Source organism: Capsicum annuum, chromosome 9, assembly GCF_002878395.1.
Source record: "Capsicum annuum cultivar UCD-10X-F1 chromosome 9, UCD10Xv1.1, whole genome shotgun sequence".
In the NCBI taxonomy this organism is placed as follows: Eukaryota; Viridiplantae; Streptophyta; class Magnoliopsida; order Solanales; family Solanaceae; genus Capsicum; species Capsicum annuum.
Genome location: NC_061119.1, coordinates 49,024,462 through 49,040,330, shown reverse-complemented (window position 1 = coordinate 49,040,330; position 15,869 = coordinate 49,024,462). Strand labels below are relative to the sequence as shown.

The following is a 15,869-nucleotide window of genomic DNA, read 5'->3' as shown; positions in this document are numbered from 1 at the left end:
GGTCATAAAATAACTATGGCTAAAAATGGTCTTTTGCGACGGTTCTTAAAACCGTCGCTATAGACTACCTTTTCGCGACGGTTATACATCTATTGTGACGGTTCTGATTGTTTTTTGTGCTAATAGACTAGACATCTTTAAGCGACGGTTTTAACCGTCGCTATAAGTCATCTATAGCAACGGTTCTTGAACCGTCACTAAAGAAGCATTCCCATAGCCCTCATTTCTAGTAGTGTCTCTTTGATTTATTTTATATCCTATTCAGCGTTCGACAATCATATTGGAGATAATTAATCTTGATTTGTGTTGAAAAGTTTTATTATGGAGATAAAATACTCCCTATCAAAAGCGATCTCATACTCAAGACTCGAACCTGAAATTTTAGGCTGAACGCATAAACAATTTTTTAAATTTGTCTGAAATTTTCATTCAAATCCCCAATTAAAAGTTATACTATCTATTAAATAAACACTTGAACTAGAATCAAATAATGTCTGTTAAGCTCACATTGTTTTTTCTCAATTAACTCAAAAAATAGAATTCAGTCAACTAATAGAACTAAAATCATAAAAGATGTTTTCTAAAAAATTAACTAATTTATTTTAAATTCGCGTGGCAAGTTTCACTAATTTAGAGAGTAATTAAAACTTCTCCCCAGATTTTACTAAAAATAGTTAACTGATCAAGAGACCTAAACATTAACATTGGGCAATATAATATCATGGAGTTTAAAATTTGTACATGTTAAACTCCTATAACAACATTTTCTGTAAACTACACCTTTAGCCTTTACTGGTAACACTTTGTTTTGCTTTTTTCCTTTTTTCACTTGCATCTCCAACTCTAACTATCCAGCTGCTGAAAGCTTGAAACTTGTTCATCTTTTCTATCCTCGTCAACGGTTACAAATTAAAATCACAAGGTTAATTTAAAATCACAAGGTTAAGTGCAGTTTAATATTCGTCACAGTCATTGCAGGCTATTAATAACTCTTTGTAGTACACAAAGTACAATTTTAAGAAACACAACAGTTTGCATGAACTTTCTAAGGATAACTGAGGCTTCGATTAACATCGAATGAATGAGAAGAAATTAGTCTTATTCCAAAACATTGGCTACTTAAAAGTGAAAAACTAAAACCCAGAGGAGTAATTCTCTCATTATTCAACTATTAAATGTTATTTCAGTAAAAACAAAATCAGCAATTGTTCAATGTCTGGAAATAAGCATCAGCTAACTATGTGCTAGCAGCTACGCTAATACAGATGTAAAGAGAGTCTGTAGGTGGCTTTTTGAGTCTACTATATCAGTCTATCCAACAGTTGAACTTGCATTATAAAATACGCATATTTTCAAAATTAGAGCCTGACAAGAAAGAGTTACTTTATAAATAATTACAAATATTATTTTAACAAAAATGGTTAAATTTATCTTTCTATTACATAAAAAAATTGGCTAAATATATTTTTATCATATTTTATGGTTAAATTTACCCTCGCTGTCATACTTTGGGGCTAAATTGACCCCTATACTTTGAAAAATTGGCTAAATACACCATTTGTCATACTTTGGGGGCAAACTCACCCTTGATGCCATATTTTAGGGTGAAACTTAACCTTGTTGTTAAGAAACTTTTCATATGTACTTTTTTGTAATAAAAAAGTTCAAATCAATGTTAAATGTCTATTTTTAAAAAATAAAATATACCTTAATCTAATTCGTTCGATCAGACTCGAGTCACGAAAAAAAACACAAATAAATATACCCCCTTCAGTTCTGTTGGTTAAATTTTTTCTATGAGATTAAGCTACTGGATATTTATCAATGCATAGCCCAAGAAAAATTGATCTGCGTCAGTGCAAACACAAAGAAATATATCCCTCTCGGTTTATGGATCTGTATCAATGCAGAGCTCATGAAAAATGACACTTGACGATCAAATACAATAGATTAGGCTCGTCGGATATTTCTCTGGATGATTGTGTTAAGATGTCTCCCTATGTAGCAACCATGACATCTTTTCACTCATATATCTTTATGTACAATTTAGATCTATACAAAATTTTCATCATGTCATTTACTCAAAAAATTTATTCACTGATTCTAGATGCATATAGAATTGCATATCAAATTTTAAAATTTGAACATAATCGAACAAGATTAGAGTTTGTAATAGATATTTTCTCTAATTCTATGCTTCTACATTGTCTCATTTCATTTTTTGTATTGTTCATTTGTAAACAACCTACCAACGTTGCACGTTGAAAGAGAAGTATTTTTGTTTATTGAGAAAATTCAACCAACAGAAATAAGAGAGGAATATATTTGTTTGTGTATTTTTTGTGGGTTAAATCGGACGAATTAAATTAGGGTGTGAGTTATTTTAAAAAATTAATTTAACATTGAATTGGATTTTTCTGTTGGAGGAAGGGTACAAGTGAAAAGTTTCTAAACAATGAGGATAAATATGATCCCAAAGTATGAAATTGAGGATAAATTTAATCCCAAATATGACGAAGAATATATTTAGTCAATTTTCTAAATTAGAGAAATAAATTTAGCTTCAAATATGACAACAAAAATAAATTTAACACGAAGAATATATTTAATCAATTTTTTAAAATTAAGGGGTAAATCGAACCTTTTTCCCATTATTTTAATTGTACGACCCTTTTCACAGCAACTTAACGAAAAATAACACAAGACAACAATAACACATGTAAATATTTGTACGATCATTTTCTTCTACTCAAGTTTCTTTTTTTTTTTTTTCCACTCTAGTTGAATTAAAGACCAGACAAGGCTCAAATATCAGATATCAAAGTACATTAACGTCAGACATATAGTCCAAAAATAACAACGTCAACAGAACCCATTATTACATTACAAAATCACATAAACTTCAAAAGAACTCAATATACGAATGGAATAACAGCTTTTCTTTTCCTAGGATAATCTTCGCCAAATTTCTTCAAATACCATTCGTGATTAAATCTAGCTCTAGGAACTAAATTAGCAAAAGTATACAAGAAAAATCCAAGCCCAGCCCAAGACCATGTCATCAAAGCCCAGCCCAACCATTCAACTATCTCCCCCAAATAATTAGGACAACTCACATACTCAAAAAGCCCACCTCTTGGCACCTTATACCCCACCCCTTCGCTCTTTAAGCCCAGTAAAACCCTATCAGCCCAAACATTCGCCGCCATGCCGCCGACAAAAACCGCCAACCCAGATGCATAACGAAACCAAAACCAGTCATTACTATAACAATCAGCATAGTGTGACACCCATCTCACTTGTACATAAGCGTTCAATAGATTAAACACAAACGCTAAAAGCGCAACAATCAGTGGAAAATCACTACTGCCATTATTCGTTTTCCCGCGACATGCATTCAAGTAGAGTTTAATCGGATAAATCAACGTACGATTTGTGTAATGCAAAATGTACGGAGAGATGAGAACAAGAGATAGTGGATTGCTTCGATTTTTACCGAGAGGGAAGAGAAGTAGAGTGAGCCAGAGAGTGGGACTCTCCATAAGGAACCAAGCTAAGGGTGGTGCAATGGTTGGGCCCCAACCGGGGCGGAGGTGTTTACCGTAAGGGGCGGTAAGGAATAAGCAGGCGAAGAAAGTTGGGGGACCGATTAGGAAGAGAGAAAGGAGACTGTAATGATAGAGATTTTGATCGGAAAACATGATGAATATGATTTGGTTGATTTTTTTCCAATTGTATTTGGAATCAAAGTGGATCTAGTGTTTTGGTTGGTTAAGTGGTAATTGTCACCTCTCATATTCCTCAATTTAAAAAACAAAATCGTGTGTTTGGTGTAACTTTCAATATAAACTTTTAATTTCTTAAAAGTAAAATTTATATTAACCTTTTTATATGTTATAGTAAAATTAATAATTTAATATATAAAAAATAATTTAAAATAATTACGATTAAAGAAAATATTACTACTTCTTATCTGAATAGTCCATTATACTAAAAATAGATATCATTTATACTAAAAATAGATGTCATTTCAAACAATATATCATTTTCTACCTATTTTATACACTATCATTTCCTTTCTCTGTTTCATTTTAGTTGGTCCTCTTTCTAAAAATGTTTATTCCAATTTAACTTTTTCATTCGTGAAATTAAAAAAAAAATTATTATGTTCTTCCAATACTATCTCTATTATTAAATAATTAAGAAAGTATATATACTCAAATTATATTTTTAAAACATTATTAATAAGATTAATTTGATCAAATAAATTTATAATAGATATTTTTTTTAGAAGTGTGGCAAATTAACTAGGATCTATTTTAAAATGAGGGAATATCACTCAATTTATTTTTCAAGAAATTTATTATTATTTATTTTTTTAATATATGACGAAAGAAATAATAATTACGGTACAATAACATATCGAGTGAAATCTACAAGTGAGATTTGGAATAATTAAGATAAATAAATTGAAATTAAGTATTTTGTATCTCACAAAGCTCACAGTAGGTGTGCAAAAATCGAACTGACCAATAAATCGAATCGATAAAAATATTATTGGTTTATTATTATTGAGTTACACCCTACATCTCCAAAATCCCACGAGTTATATGGAATCCGCCCTTAACTCGATGGTCAAGCCCCCTAATCCAAGTTTGCCGCAAGGATAAGGGTCCTACATACTATTCTAGTATACCAGTGCACGGGGGCAAGTATACATTGGTCATTGCTAATCATGTCTCCTGAATCGGCAAAACTCGATTTCCAGCAATGAGCCCTTACACTCAAATGCCTTCTTCGTGTAACCATCTAACTCTCTTTAAGCCTAATTTTAGTCCTTTAAAACCATGTTTCACGCTTAAAAATATTCCTTTACTTTTCATATCAAGGGCAACTCATAATAGGTATCGTCATACATAGACTTGTAAGTCATATCATATCATATCAAATCCATAGCCCTTCTCATTCAAAACCATGCTAATGGCCACCAAAAGATTTAAAATCACATGAGAGTTCTTATTTCAAATAACATATGAAATTTATGCAAAACACTCTCTCTTTTAAAGACTCTAACATATGGTGGCCAATTCTTTCATAAATCACATGCAAATCTTCCATTTAACACAAAAGGGCATTTATCAATAATCAACACTTCTTTGAACGCATTTAAAAAAACTATGCATATTTGATAAAAAGACATTTAACACTCATGTTTATCATCATTCATTAAACAACCTCCAACAATAATCAAGAAACAAATTTCATGATAAAAAAGGGGGGTTTATAGTTCATGCTCTCAAATCCACTTCAAAATTCATAACACATGCACATATTTCGTATTTATTTGAGAACCCACAACAATTATTAAATACAAGATTCTTATCATAAAAAGGGGTTCATAATTCAAACTCTTCAAACACTTCAAACTCTTCAACATCCCTAACGTATGCACATAAATAGAATCTCGATTTTATAGAAAATCCCCCATAGTAAATATATAATTTCATCATAAAACGGGGATTCATGATTCATGCTCTTCAACGTTTTTCAAAACTCATTCCATACACATACATATACATAGTTGAAACTTGTTAAAACGGTAAACTTATGCCCATGAGATTTAGGATAGTCCCACATACCTTGAAATCTAAGAGAACGTTGAAAAAATTGACCCTTGAAGCTTAACATCCTCAATCCTAGGTAGTTTCCCCTCTCTTGATTAAGGAAATATGATTAGGGATTTTTGTGAGGTGATATAACGTGTTTTAAGACCTTATATTCGTCCATAAAGGGTTGGGAATGGTTTAGGGATGTGAAAAGACTCCAATGCCCTTAAAATAGATCAAAATAGAACACTTTTTGATGTCCAAAAGAGGGTTTGCGATGCAGACCCATCGCAAACTTGAGGGTTTTCATCGTGGACCCAAATAGAACCTCAAGGTTCATGGCGCAGACTCAACGCGGAGCTGAGACAGTGTCTCACTAAAACACTCATAACTTTTGATTCAGAAGTCGGATTGACGAACGACCAGTTGCGCTAGAAATAAAACTCAAAGGACTTTAATTTGATATGTAATAGGCAACATAACTCCTTATATTCTAGGGATAATGATCGTTGTAAATTAACCCAAGAAAAATCGCACACCAAAATTAAATGGATAGGAAAGTGCTCAACTTTACTTTGAACTAGGTGATATTTAAGACTTCAATCCATATCTGAAGATGTTCCCACCCTAACAAATCATTATTCACATTTTTAAGTAGAAATTATTGGATTTGAGTCTATATACGTAGGAAAAACGGTTCAAACCTTAGCTCAAAAAAGCGGGATGTTACAATAAAAAAGTCAAACCAGAAGCTTAATGGATTGAACAAAATATAACATTAATATTTCTATAAGAATTCAATTCACTTGAAATTGAAGCATTAGAAGTTACCTGGCAACAAATAATTAAAGTAGAAGTTGTGGTGCACTTTCCAATGAGAGTGGCGTAAATATATTTTATTCACTGAGTCTGAAATTGTCGTTTGCAGCACTGCCTTGTGATGCAAGCATGGCGTGACCTCAATGGATATTTATCCTGGCCTAATTTGAATTTAGTTTTTAAAAGTTCAGACCTTCCGATACTCAATATATACACCTTAAGCATAACTTTTACAAAATTTTTAACTTAGGAAGAGCGCAGAGCTACTGTGAAGGTCGATAAAAATTGATTTCCTTTTTTTTCTTATTTATTTATTTATATATTTTTCTTTGAATGATTTATTGTAATTGCTTCATGTCTATGTGGAGTTAAACTTTTCGCTTTAGGATTATGGTAGCTTCATGATTGTTGTAGTAGACTCTTGATTCAATTTGTTTGATTGTCATATTAGTTGTTCATATATTTTTGTGCTTAGTATCTTAATGATTAGCTACCATTAAGATAAATCAATAATCCCAAAGTGAAGGGACCAAGAGAACTGGGGGAAATAACAAAAATTATAGGAAGTAAGATCTTTACTTTAGTAACATAAAGAATTGATTTACGGTTATGATAGTAATACCTAGATCATCTCACTTAGTTAAGAAAATAAAGAAGTATGAATGAGTTCTAATTGGTTCGTCACATCTGTAACGCCCCCATTCTGTACCCCGAATGCTACACGGTACTCATAATCTCGAAGAACAACAAGTTAACCCATAACTGGTACCTGCTGTATTAACTGAATGATAATACTGTAATATGCAGAAATTAGGCGGAAAACATGCCATAAAGTTCAATACTGTAATAAAACTGAATACGGTATAACAATACCAAAACTGAAACATCTGTCTGAAAATACTCTAGTCTGAAAAGCCTCTAAACTGTCTGAAATGTGGGGTTGATGGGACAAGTCCCCAACTAACTTCGGCTACTAAAATAAAACTGAACTACGAAAATGATAATCATGTCCTCGAACTGTGAGGACTCACCACTAACTATGACTACTGAAAATCTGTAACTGCTAGGGGTGATTGGGAGCCCATACTTCCGAACCTATGATATAAAATATCATAGCGCAAAAGAAAGGTATGCTTCAGTACTTTGAATGTACTGGTATGCTAAGTGAGGTAGGCTGAAATACATGGGTTCATATCCATGAACAATATTGACTAAATGACATGAATATAATTGAATGAGAGTACATGTATGAATATGTAAACTATAACTGAGATCGTGATAACATAAAATAGTAAGTCTGAATACTGATTAACTGATATGAGTATACTGATACTGAATTACTGATAACTGAATGACTGTGTCTGACAGTCTTGATTCTGTGGAACTATACTGAGTTTTGTATTGAAATAAGTGACAGTGTATGACAGTCCTGAATCTGTAAAATTAAACTGATTTTTGTACTGAGACTGAATCTGAAACTGAGACTATGAGAGGTAATAATCTAATCGACATACCCCTTTCTGAATATATTAGGGTCCAACCCATAACCCCAGTTGGAAGGGTGTCAGTACTATGCCACGGGTAAAGACAACTGGCTATGGGGTCAATCCTAGTCTAGCGGGTGATCCCTGATATCAGTCCTAACTAGCGGGTGATCCCTGAGTATGTCAGTCTTTTCTAATGGTTGACATCTCATAACTTACGCTAGCTGCGTAGTTCTGGAACTTAGGGATTGCTTCTAGGGATCCATTCCTAGCTAATGGGTGAGCCCCCATCCCTAGGCTCGCTCGGTGCTGAATCCTACTCCAATATGAATAAACACTGAGCTGATTTCCTAGTTCATATGAGGCTTGACTGGACTGTTACTGATTATACTGTCTAACTAAACTGAACTGAGTTCACTGAGTTCCGTTAACTGACGGAATACTACTGAATTTTGCTAACTGACTGAATTTACTGAGGTCTAAACTGAATACTAAACTGGACTGGACTGATACAGAGTCTATTGAGTTTTTCTGAGTCCTATAACTAACTGAGAGTACTACTGATCGTGATATGACTGAGATTATTCTGTATCTGACACTAGATTTAGGTAAACAGATAAATTATTAGGTATTAAATACCCCAAGGATTCGATAGCATGAAAAGTAAAGCATCACATGATCTTTCATAATGTATCTATAGAGACATTTTATCAAACACTTGCATGGTATAACTTGCACATAAGCTAGCATGACATGATTTCTTTTCCTTATTAGTTTACATGAACAATTCATCAAGCACTTGGTGAGCATAATATATGCACATAATAAGAGGACATCATGATTCACTTTCAATTTCACAATTTCTAGGGGTTTAACATGGATTCACATGATACTACATACATAATAGTTGTTTTTACATAAATCTTGTACTTAATCATGGAATAGAAATCCAATCAACATTATAATCATGAATACACTTAAATCCAAATTATAGAAAGCAGCTGAAGATTAATGGTGGAATCTTAAGCCTTGAATTTGAAATTTAATCTCCTAGGATTTTTGTTCTTGAGTGCTTTGAGAAAGAATGAATATAATTTGCTATTTGAGGGCAAAATCTTGTGTTATGGGGCTGAAGGACGTGGGAAAAAGAACCAATTACCCCTAAAGATGCGACTTTTTAATGACTAAAAATTGAACCATCGATGCACAAACCAACACGCCGCGTCGTTGGCATCGACGCGATAGCCAACGTGCCACGTTGAGTCCACATTGGTTCACGGGGAATTGCCACTGGGAGCCAAGAAAAATATTGATCGATGCAATAGCCGTTGTGCCGCGCCGAGATCGCATTGATTCACTATTTTGGATTCCCAAACATGGTTCAAACGAGGTCTGAAAAATCTAAACCTCGTCCGAAAACATCTACTGACATTCCTGATCATGAATCAATCTAAAGATCGATACTTTAAGGTCATAAGAGTTGTGAAATAGATTTGCCAACTTATGAACGCCAAAATAGCACTAAGTCTGAATACTTAGCTAAAATTTTCTAAGTCTGGGACCCCTTAGCAAGCTTTAAAGACTGACTTGATCTTAAAATTTTGCGGGATCTTACAACATCCCTGCTCAATAATGTAGTTATGAGGTCAATTTGGATACATGATTAGAGGCCTGAGCATGCCATGATATAATTAACCCCGTAAATCAATAACTAAATAACCAAACAAGTCGATGAAATTGATTACTCAATATGATTATTAGAAAATCTATAATTCTGGCTCGATTCATCATATTGATTACATTAGAATCTGCTCTCTGGTTAATTGTTCATTAGTTATTTTTATTTTTTTGATTTGTTAGTTCATAAATAGATTTTTGGAATTTACTGATTGAATAAATATCAACATTAGTCTAATTTGGTGAATAGTTAATTGACAAGTCCTACGGATTTGGCATCTTGACTTAAAAATCCTATATTATTTGTACGATCCCATACACTTGCATATGTGTTTGAACGCAAAAACCATATTTGTCTTAGGATGACTACCACGATGGGTAAGAACTTGCCTAAATTGAATGTGTTCATGTATGTATACCATGTTGGTTGTATTTAAGAGTGGATCAAGATTAAGAAATCTAGTGCCATTTTGAAGAGGGATGCATTCGCTATTCTAACCTAAGAATCTGTCATTCCACGCTCACACGACTGCACCAATCAGTTAAATTTTTGGCTGGATGAATTAACGAGTGGAGTGACGTCATTCTATATGATGTTGCTTAATCTCAAGAGAGTAGAGTTGAATCTAAAAATAAGGAATTGTTCTTATTTTGAGGAAAAAATGGTCTTTTAGTTTTTCTATTTTAGTAAGTTCAGTGTGTTAACCTTGCTTTTTTTATGATACTAATATTTAGCCAGACTTCAAGGATATTATAACTTTGTACTCATGTTGGTTTGAGTGGCTTATATCGATCAAATTTTGTTCTTATAGAAATGTGTTACAGGTTTTGAATACCTCTTTGTTGGTGCTGCCTGGTGATTTTCTTGATATAATTACTGATCTATATTATCAGGTCATGTCCGTGAGATTTTTTTCCACCTTTACTTGAGTCGAGGATCTATCAGAAGTAGCCTCTCTACTTCTAGTTATTTGTATGCATACATATGTAATAACTGTTGGGTTTCAAAATTAAGAAGGCGTAATGCGGAAGCTCATAGTTTTCAAACCATAGAGGCGATAATTCAGGTGACGAATAAAAGTATACTAAAAGGACATATTCTTGATATTATTTGGACAAACAACCTACATATGAAAACTAATATTAAAGAAAACATAAAATTATTGGAAGAAAATCTTCCCCTAAACAAGACTATTAAGCGACTACACTGTGGATGTTATTGTGTGATGGTATAAGAAGGGGGTCTTCTATTTATAGACGCCCAAAACCTTTTCTCCAAGAAAGAGGTTTACTAAATATGGAAGAGTTTTATATTTTTTCTTTTAGAAAAAGTAAAAGTAATTATGGTAATACTTTATTTTCCTTCAATAGAAAATTAAAACTTAAATATGGTAAGAATATCAGAGCAAAAATCCTAACAAATCTCCTTTTTTTTTCTTGATTTTCTAACAAAATAATCTTTATCCTCCTTCTTCATATGATCCTCGTATACCACTATTACTTACCATGATTAAAAGTTGATACGGGTTGAAAATTGAATCCCTATGCGTTAAAATTAAAAGCATGGATTGATATTATTGGAGCCCTGTGTTATAAGTAAATAGGGTTGAAGGTAGAGCCTAGTGCATTGAAAGTGAGCACAGGTTAAAAGTGGAGCTCATGCATTAAAAGTATATACACAAGTTGAAAGGAGCCCAAGCGTTAAAAGTATGCAAGAGTTGAAAGTTGGAGCCCATGCATTAAAGTAAGCATGAGTTGAAAATTTATTTTGGATTTATAGATGGATTAGCAGCAAAATTATTGAAAATATTATTAAAACTTTTTCTCCATACGTAGTTGGACAACAATCTTTATTACCATCAAATTGGTTTCATCTTGATTTGAAACCATCTTGAACTTGTCTTCAACCTCGTTTCACCAAAATATGGGACCGCTGAACTGTAGGTTTTGATACCACTTGTTGGGTTTCAAAATTGAGAGGGCGTCATAGTTTGCAAACCATAGAAGCGATAATTCAAATGAAAAATAAAAGTATACTAAAAAGACATATTATTGATATTATTTGGCCAAACAACATACATATGAAAAATGAATATTAAAAAATATAAAGCCTATTGAAAAAAATCTTCTCCTAAACAAAATTCTTTAATGACTATATTATGGATGTTATGTGTTATTGTATGAGAAGAGAAGTCTTCTATTCATAGAGGTCCAAAATTGTTCCTCCAAGAAGAAGGTTAGCGAAATATGGAATTTTTTATATTTTCCTTTTAGGAAAAGCAAAAGTAATTATGATATTACTTTTATTTTCCTTCTAAGAAAATAAAACTTAAATATGGTAAGAAAATCAGGGCAAAAATTCCTAACAAGCTAAATTTCTAACTAGACTTTAATTCAAATTCAAATAACAAAGGGATAACTAATTTCTAAGTCTAAGCCACATAGAACTCTAATAATTTAAAACTAATAATAATTATCTACTTCTAGTATATTTTTGAGACATATCTTCAATACTTCTCCTTGGATTAGAAATAGTAGATTGCAGGCTCGACTGAATTTGACCTCTTGAATAAATCTGTCGATTCATCTTTGGTCTTACGAGGCTTGTGTGCATCTTTTGTTGTATTAAATTAAAAACTTTTGTCTCTCATATCAAATTATAAAATCTCATGATCAGTGCAATCAAAGATTCGATAATATTTATCTCCAAATAATAATTTAATCCTTATTCCATTACTTGACCAACACTTAACAAACTTTATCAATATCGGGCAAGAAAAAGACATTTGAAATTATTTTTGTACCTAAAATTATTTTGATTGCAACATTTCCTTTTACTTCTACAGAAATATAGTCACCATTTCCAATACTGATTTTCTTATTTTGTCAAATGTAAAAACTCTTTAAAAAGAGTTTTGTCATATGTCATGTAATTTGTACAACCACTGTCAATCACCCAAAACTCAGATTTCTTGGTTGAAGATTATGTTTCCACAAATAAGTGATCTTTTTCTTCCTTTTTGGTGACTTGGGCATCTGCTTCATATTTTTGAATTTTTTTTGCAAATCACAGTTTCATGACCAAGTTGATTGCAGATCTTACATTGTGCATATGGTCTATTTCAACATTTAAATAGAGGATGACCTATTTTACCACAGTGCTGGCAAGGTAGGTAGTTTTTCCTTGAATTATTATGTCATGATCCAAGACTACCCCCTAGTCGTAACACAGTGCTTAGAACCACAAGTGATCTCAAGCTAACCCATGATCTGACATACTGCTTGAGCAACTGAATTACTGGGTATAAACCAAATTTTACTCAGCGAAAACATAATCATTATAAAGTTTGAATAAATGAAATACTGATACATTTTACAACATGATAAAATAGAAGAAAGAAACTTGAATTACATGTAACAACTCTGACTGATTGTCTATGAAGCCTCTACTATACTAACTATAGATAGCTGGGAGATGCCTCCAACTACCACTAATCAATACATATGAATACTCAAACTAAAGTACATGAATTATAACTGACTAGAGATTTTCGAACAAGGAGAACTCATCACCTTCTGGTTGGAAGCTGTAAATTTTCTGATTATGGTATGTAGGCTACAACTGGTACCTACATTATGAGATAATGTAGCACATAAAAATATATGTGGATCAGTACTTTGGAATGTAATGAGTAAGTGGAGGTGAATGCAATAAGTAAAACTGATTTCATATATAACCTTAAAACATGCATGCTAACTGCAAGTAGACTCACCAAGAAACTGAAATAAACTGAAAGCTGAAGTTTCTTAAAGCACGAGTAACAAAAATAATCTGATAAGCTGGTAAATCACTACACTTAGTTACTTAAATCTTTATTTTTGTAGAATAAGTAGAACTGAATCTGGGAAGCGGTAAAACATTTACTATATGTAAATCTCATGTAAAATTGAATAAACTATAAAACTGAACTAAGGATCATACATGGGTACTTAACGTGAAAATAACATGAACATGTAAAACTGAGAATGTAAGACCAATCATAAACATATTTCTGAGATAATCTGTAATCTAAAAGACTGAATTCTATATAACTGAATAACTGAACATCTATATGCTTGGTCAAGCAAACCTGAACTGAAATATACTAAATACTGTACTGAGGCTGTGGGAGCTAGCCAGGGTGCTGGTACCTTACCAAGGGTACTAACACTTACTGACAATATGGATCCACAAGGCTGAGCTGATGTCCCAAAGGACGAGGGTGTCATGATTAACTGATGAGGGACGCCTCAAAATCTATAGTGGCGCCGTAGGTTTGGAACTTAGGGACTGTTACTAACGTCTCATGCCTAACTGACGGGGGAGACGTCATGCCTACGTTTACTCGATGCTAAGTGTTAATCCCAATTGAAAGACACTGAAATACTAACTATTGCATACATTGATAACTGATAAGCTCAGGTCATGGTTGTCGCACCTCATTTTTCTCGTAAAAAGCAAAATTCAACGTGACTACTCTTTTTTAGGATTTTTAAGGAGAGTGAATAGTTGATACCTAACGAATTAAGGTGCATTAGTGCACCATTCTAGGTTAACTACGAACTTATTTTGATATTTAGTCTAGTTCACCAGAAATTTGGGTAAGGGTTTAAATTACCTCAAAAGAAAGGTGTTAGGAACCTTTCGAGGTCCACAAATGTGGTTACCGACTGAATTCGTATTTTATGTGGGGATTCTATGTGATAAAATAAAGGTTACTTATTTATTAACTTAATAATAACTAAGTGATGAAAATAATAAATAAAACCTTCAACTAGGGTACATATCATACAAAGAATAAAAAAAATACAAGAGATACGAGATTGACCTTTTGCGATGTGCAAATAAGAAATGAATAATATCATAATTTGCTTATTCTTTGTCTTCCTCAGATTATGGACTCTAGCGAGTTCCTTTGCTTTCAGCGTGAGGACAAAAATTGGAAAGTGATAAACTATAAGTTGATCTAACTTCGAAGTAATGATGGACTACAAATGATGCAAAACTTGTTAGGAATATGAGTGTCACCTCAATTTTGGTGACGACTTAATGTAAGAGATTAATAAAAGTAAATAAGTAATTCAATAACATATAAATAAAGTAAAAAGATAAGAGTAAATGCGAGTGGGATCAAGTGTGACAAGGCTGAAACGGTCCTAATGCGATGTTACTTCCTCTATTCCAATTTCTATATCGACTCTCTTAAATGCCTTAAGACAAGACGAAAGAGAAAAAAATAAAATATTTTTGCATTAAGAAGTTATGTGAAGCAAAAATAAGTAGGCATAATACATAAATTGTATAAAAGTGTACTGCTATAGTATAGTAGTAAAAGTTGTCAAGTCTTTGTGACTTTTAAAAGGGTGACATATAAAATTAGAAAAGACGGGAGTAACGAGTTTGCTTTAGTTTTAATAAAGCTACGTATATGCTTTATACAAGAAGTCTGTTATAGCTTGTCTTTGTCATCATATCCCAACACGTACCTGATCCCTTCTTGGGGGAGACTTTTCCAGTTAAACTTGCTTCATGCATTATATTGACTCCTTTCTACAAAGGTTGAACTCCAAATGATGTCATTTCATGGTGATGTACATGCACGTAAGAAAAATATTTAATGGGAGTGAGAGTATGTCTGTTATTAATATTTAACTAATCAAAATAATGAAGTTATAAATATGTTGATCAAAGTAAGCATACAGAAAGAAAATTGTTCACATAGTAAATAAATATTTATATAGTGAAATAATAATTCAACTATAACAACTGGAGAAGAAAGACTGGCTCGGTCAGTCTGTTGTAGAATAAGTATTACTGCCTTAGTTTAAAAACTTGACCTTGTAAGTCCTAAATCTTTCCTCAAAATAAATAATTAATTTGTAAAAAGAAAGCACAGAAGAAAAGACAACTAAAGATGAGCAAGAATATTTGAATTTTTTAGGCTAAGATAGCATGCTAATTATTTGAGTGTAAACAATGCAGTGCTAAGATTAACAATTTTTATTATCAACCTGTAGGTTTTAGCATGAACAAAGGCAGCAAAGTGATAAAAAGTAAGCTAAAACAAATGAAGTGCTGACTCAAAAGTAAAGACAGGTCTTGAAAATTTCCATGTCATGCACTGATTTTACACTTGTTATGGTGAAAATCTTAAGGGGTTGATTAACAAGCCAATATTGAAATTAAAAAAAAAAAAATCTGTATGCCTTACTAGTACTAAAAAATGTATCATAATGTGAAGAT

At 32.5% G+C, this 15,869-nt stretch overlaps 1 protein-coding gene across 1 annotated transcript; it reads right to left on the bottom strand.

Moving 5' to 3' along the window:
* Positions 1 to 2,809: 2,809 nt before the first annotated feature.
* On the bottom strand, positions 2,810 to 3,854 carry LOC107842109 (steroid 5-alpha-reductase DET2). Its single transcript, XM_016685888.2, has one exon. The coding sequence runs from the start codon at positions 3,699 to 3,701 to the stop codon at positions 2,913 to 2,915; it is 789 nt and encodes a 262-aa protein (XP_016541374.1). The 5' UTR covers positions 3,702 to 3,854; the 3' UTR covers positions 2,810 to 2,912.
* Between the last annotated feature and the right edge of the window lie 12,015 nt (positions 3,855 to 15,869).

Coding starts and splice junctions, on each gene's coding strand:
- LOC107842109 (XM_016685888.2), bottom strand. CDS start 3,701: ATGTTTTCCGATCAAAATCTCTATCATTACAGTCTCCTTTCTCTCTTC.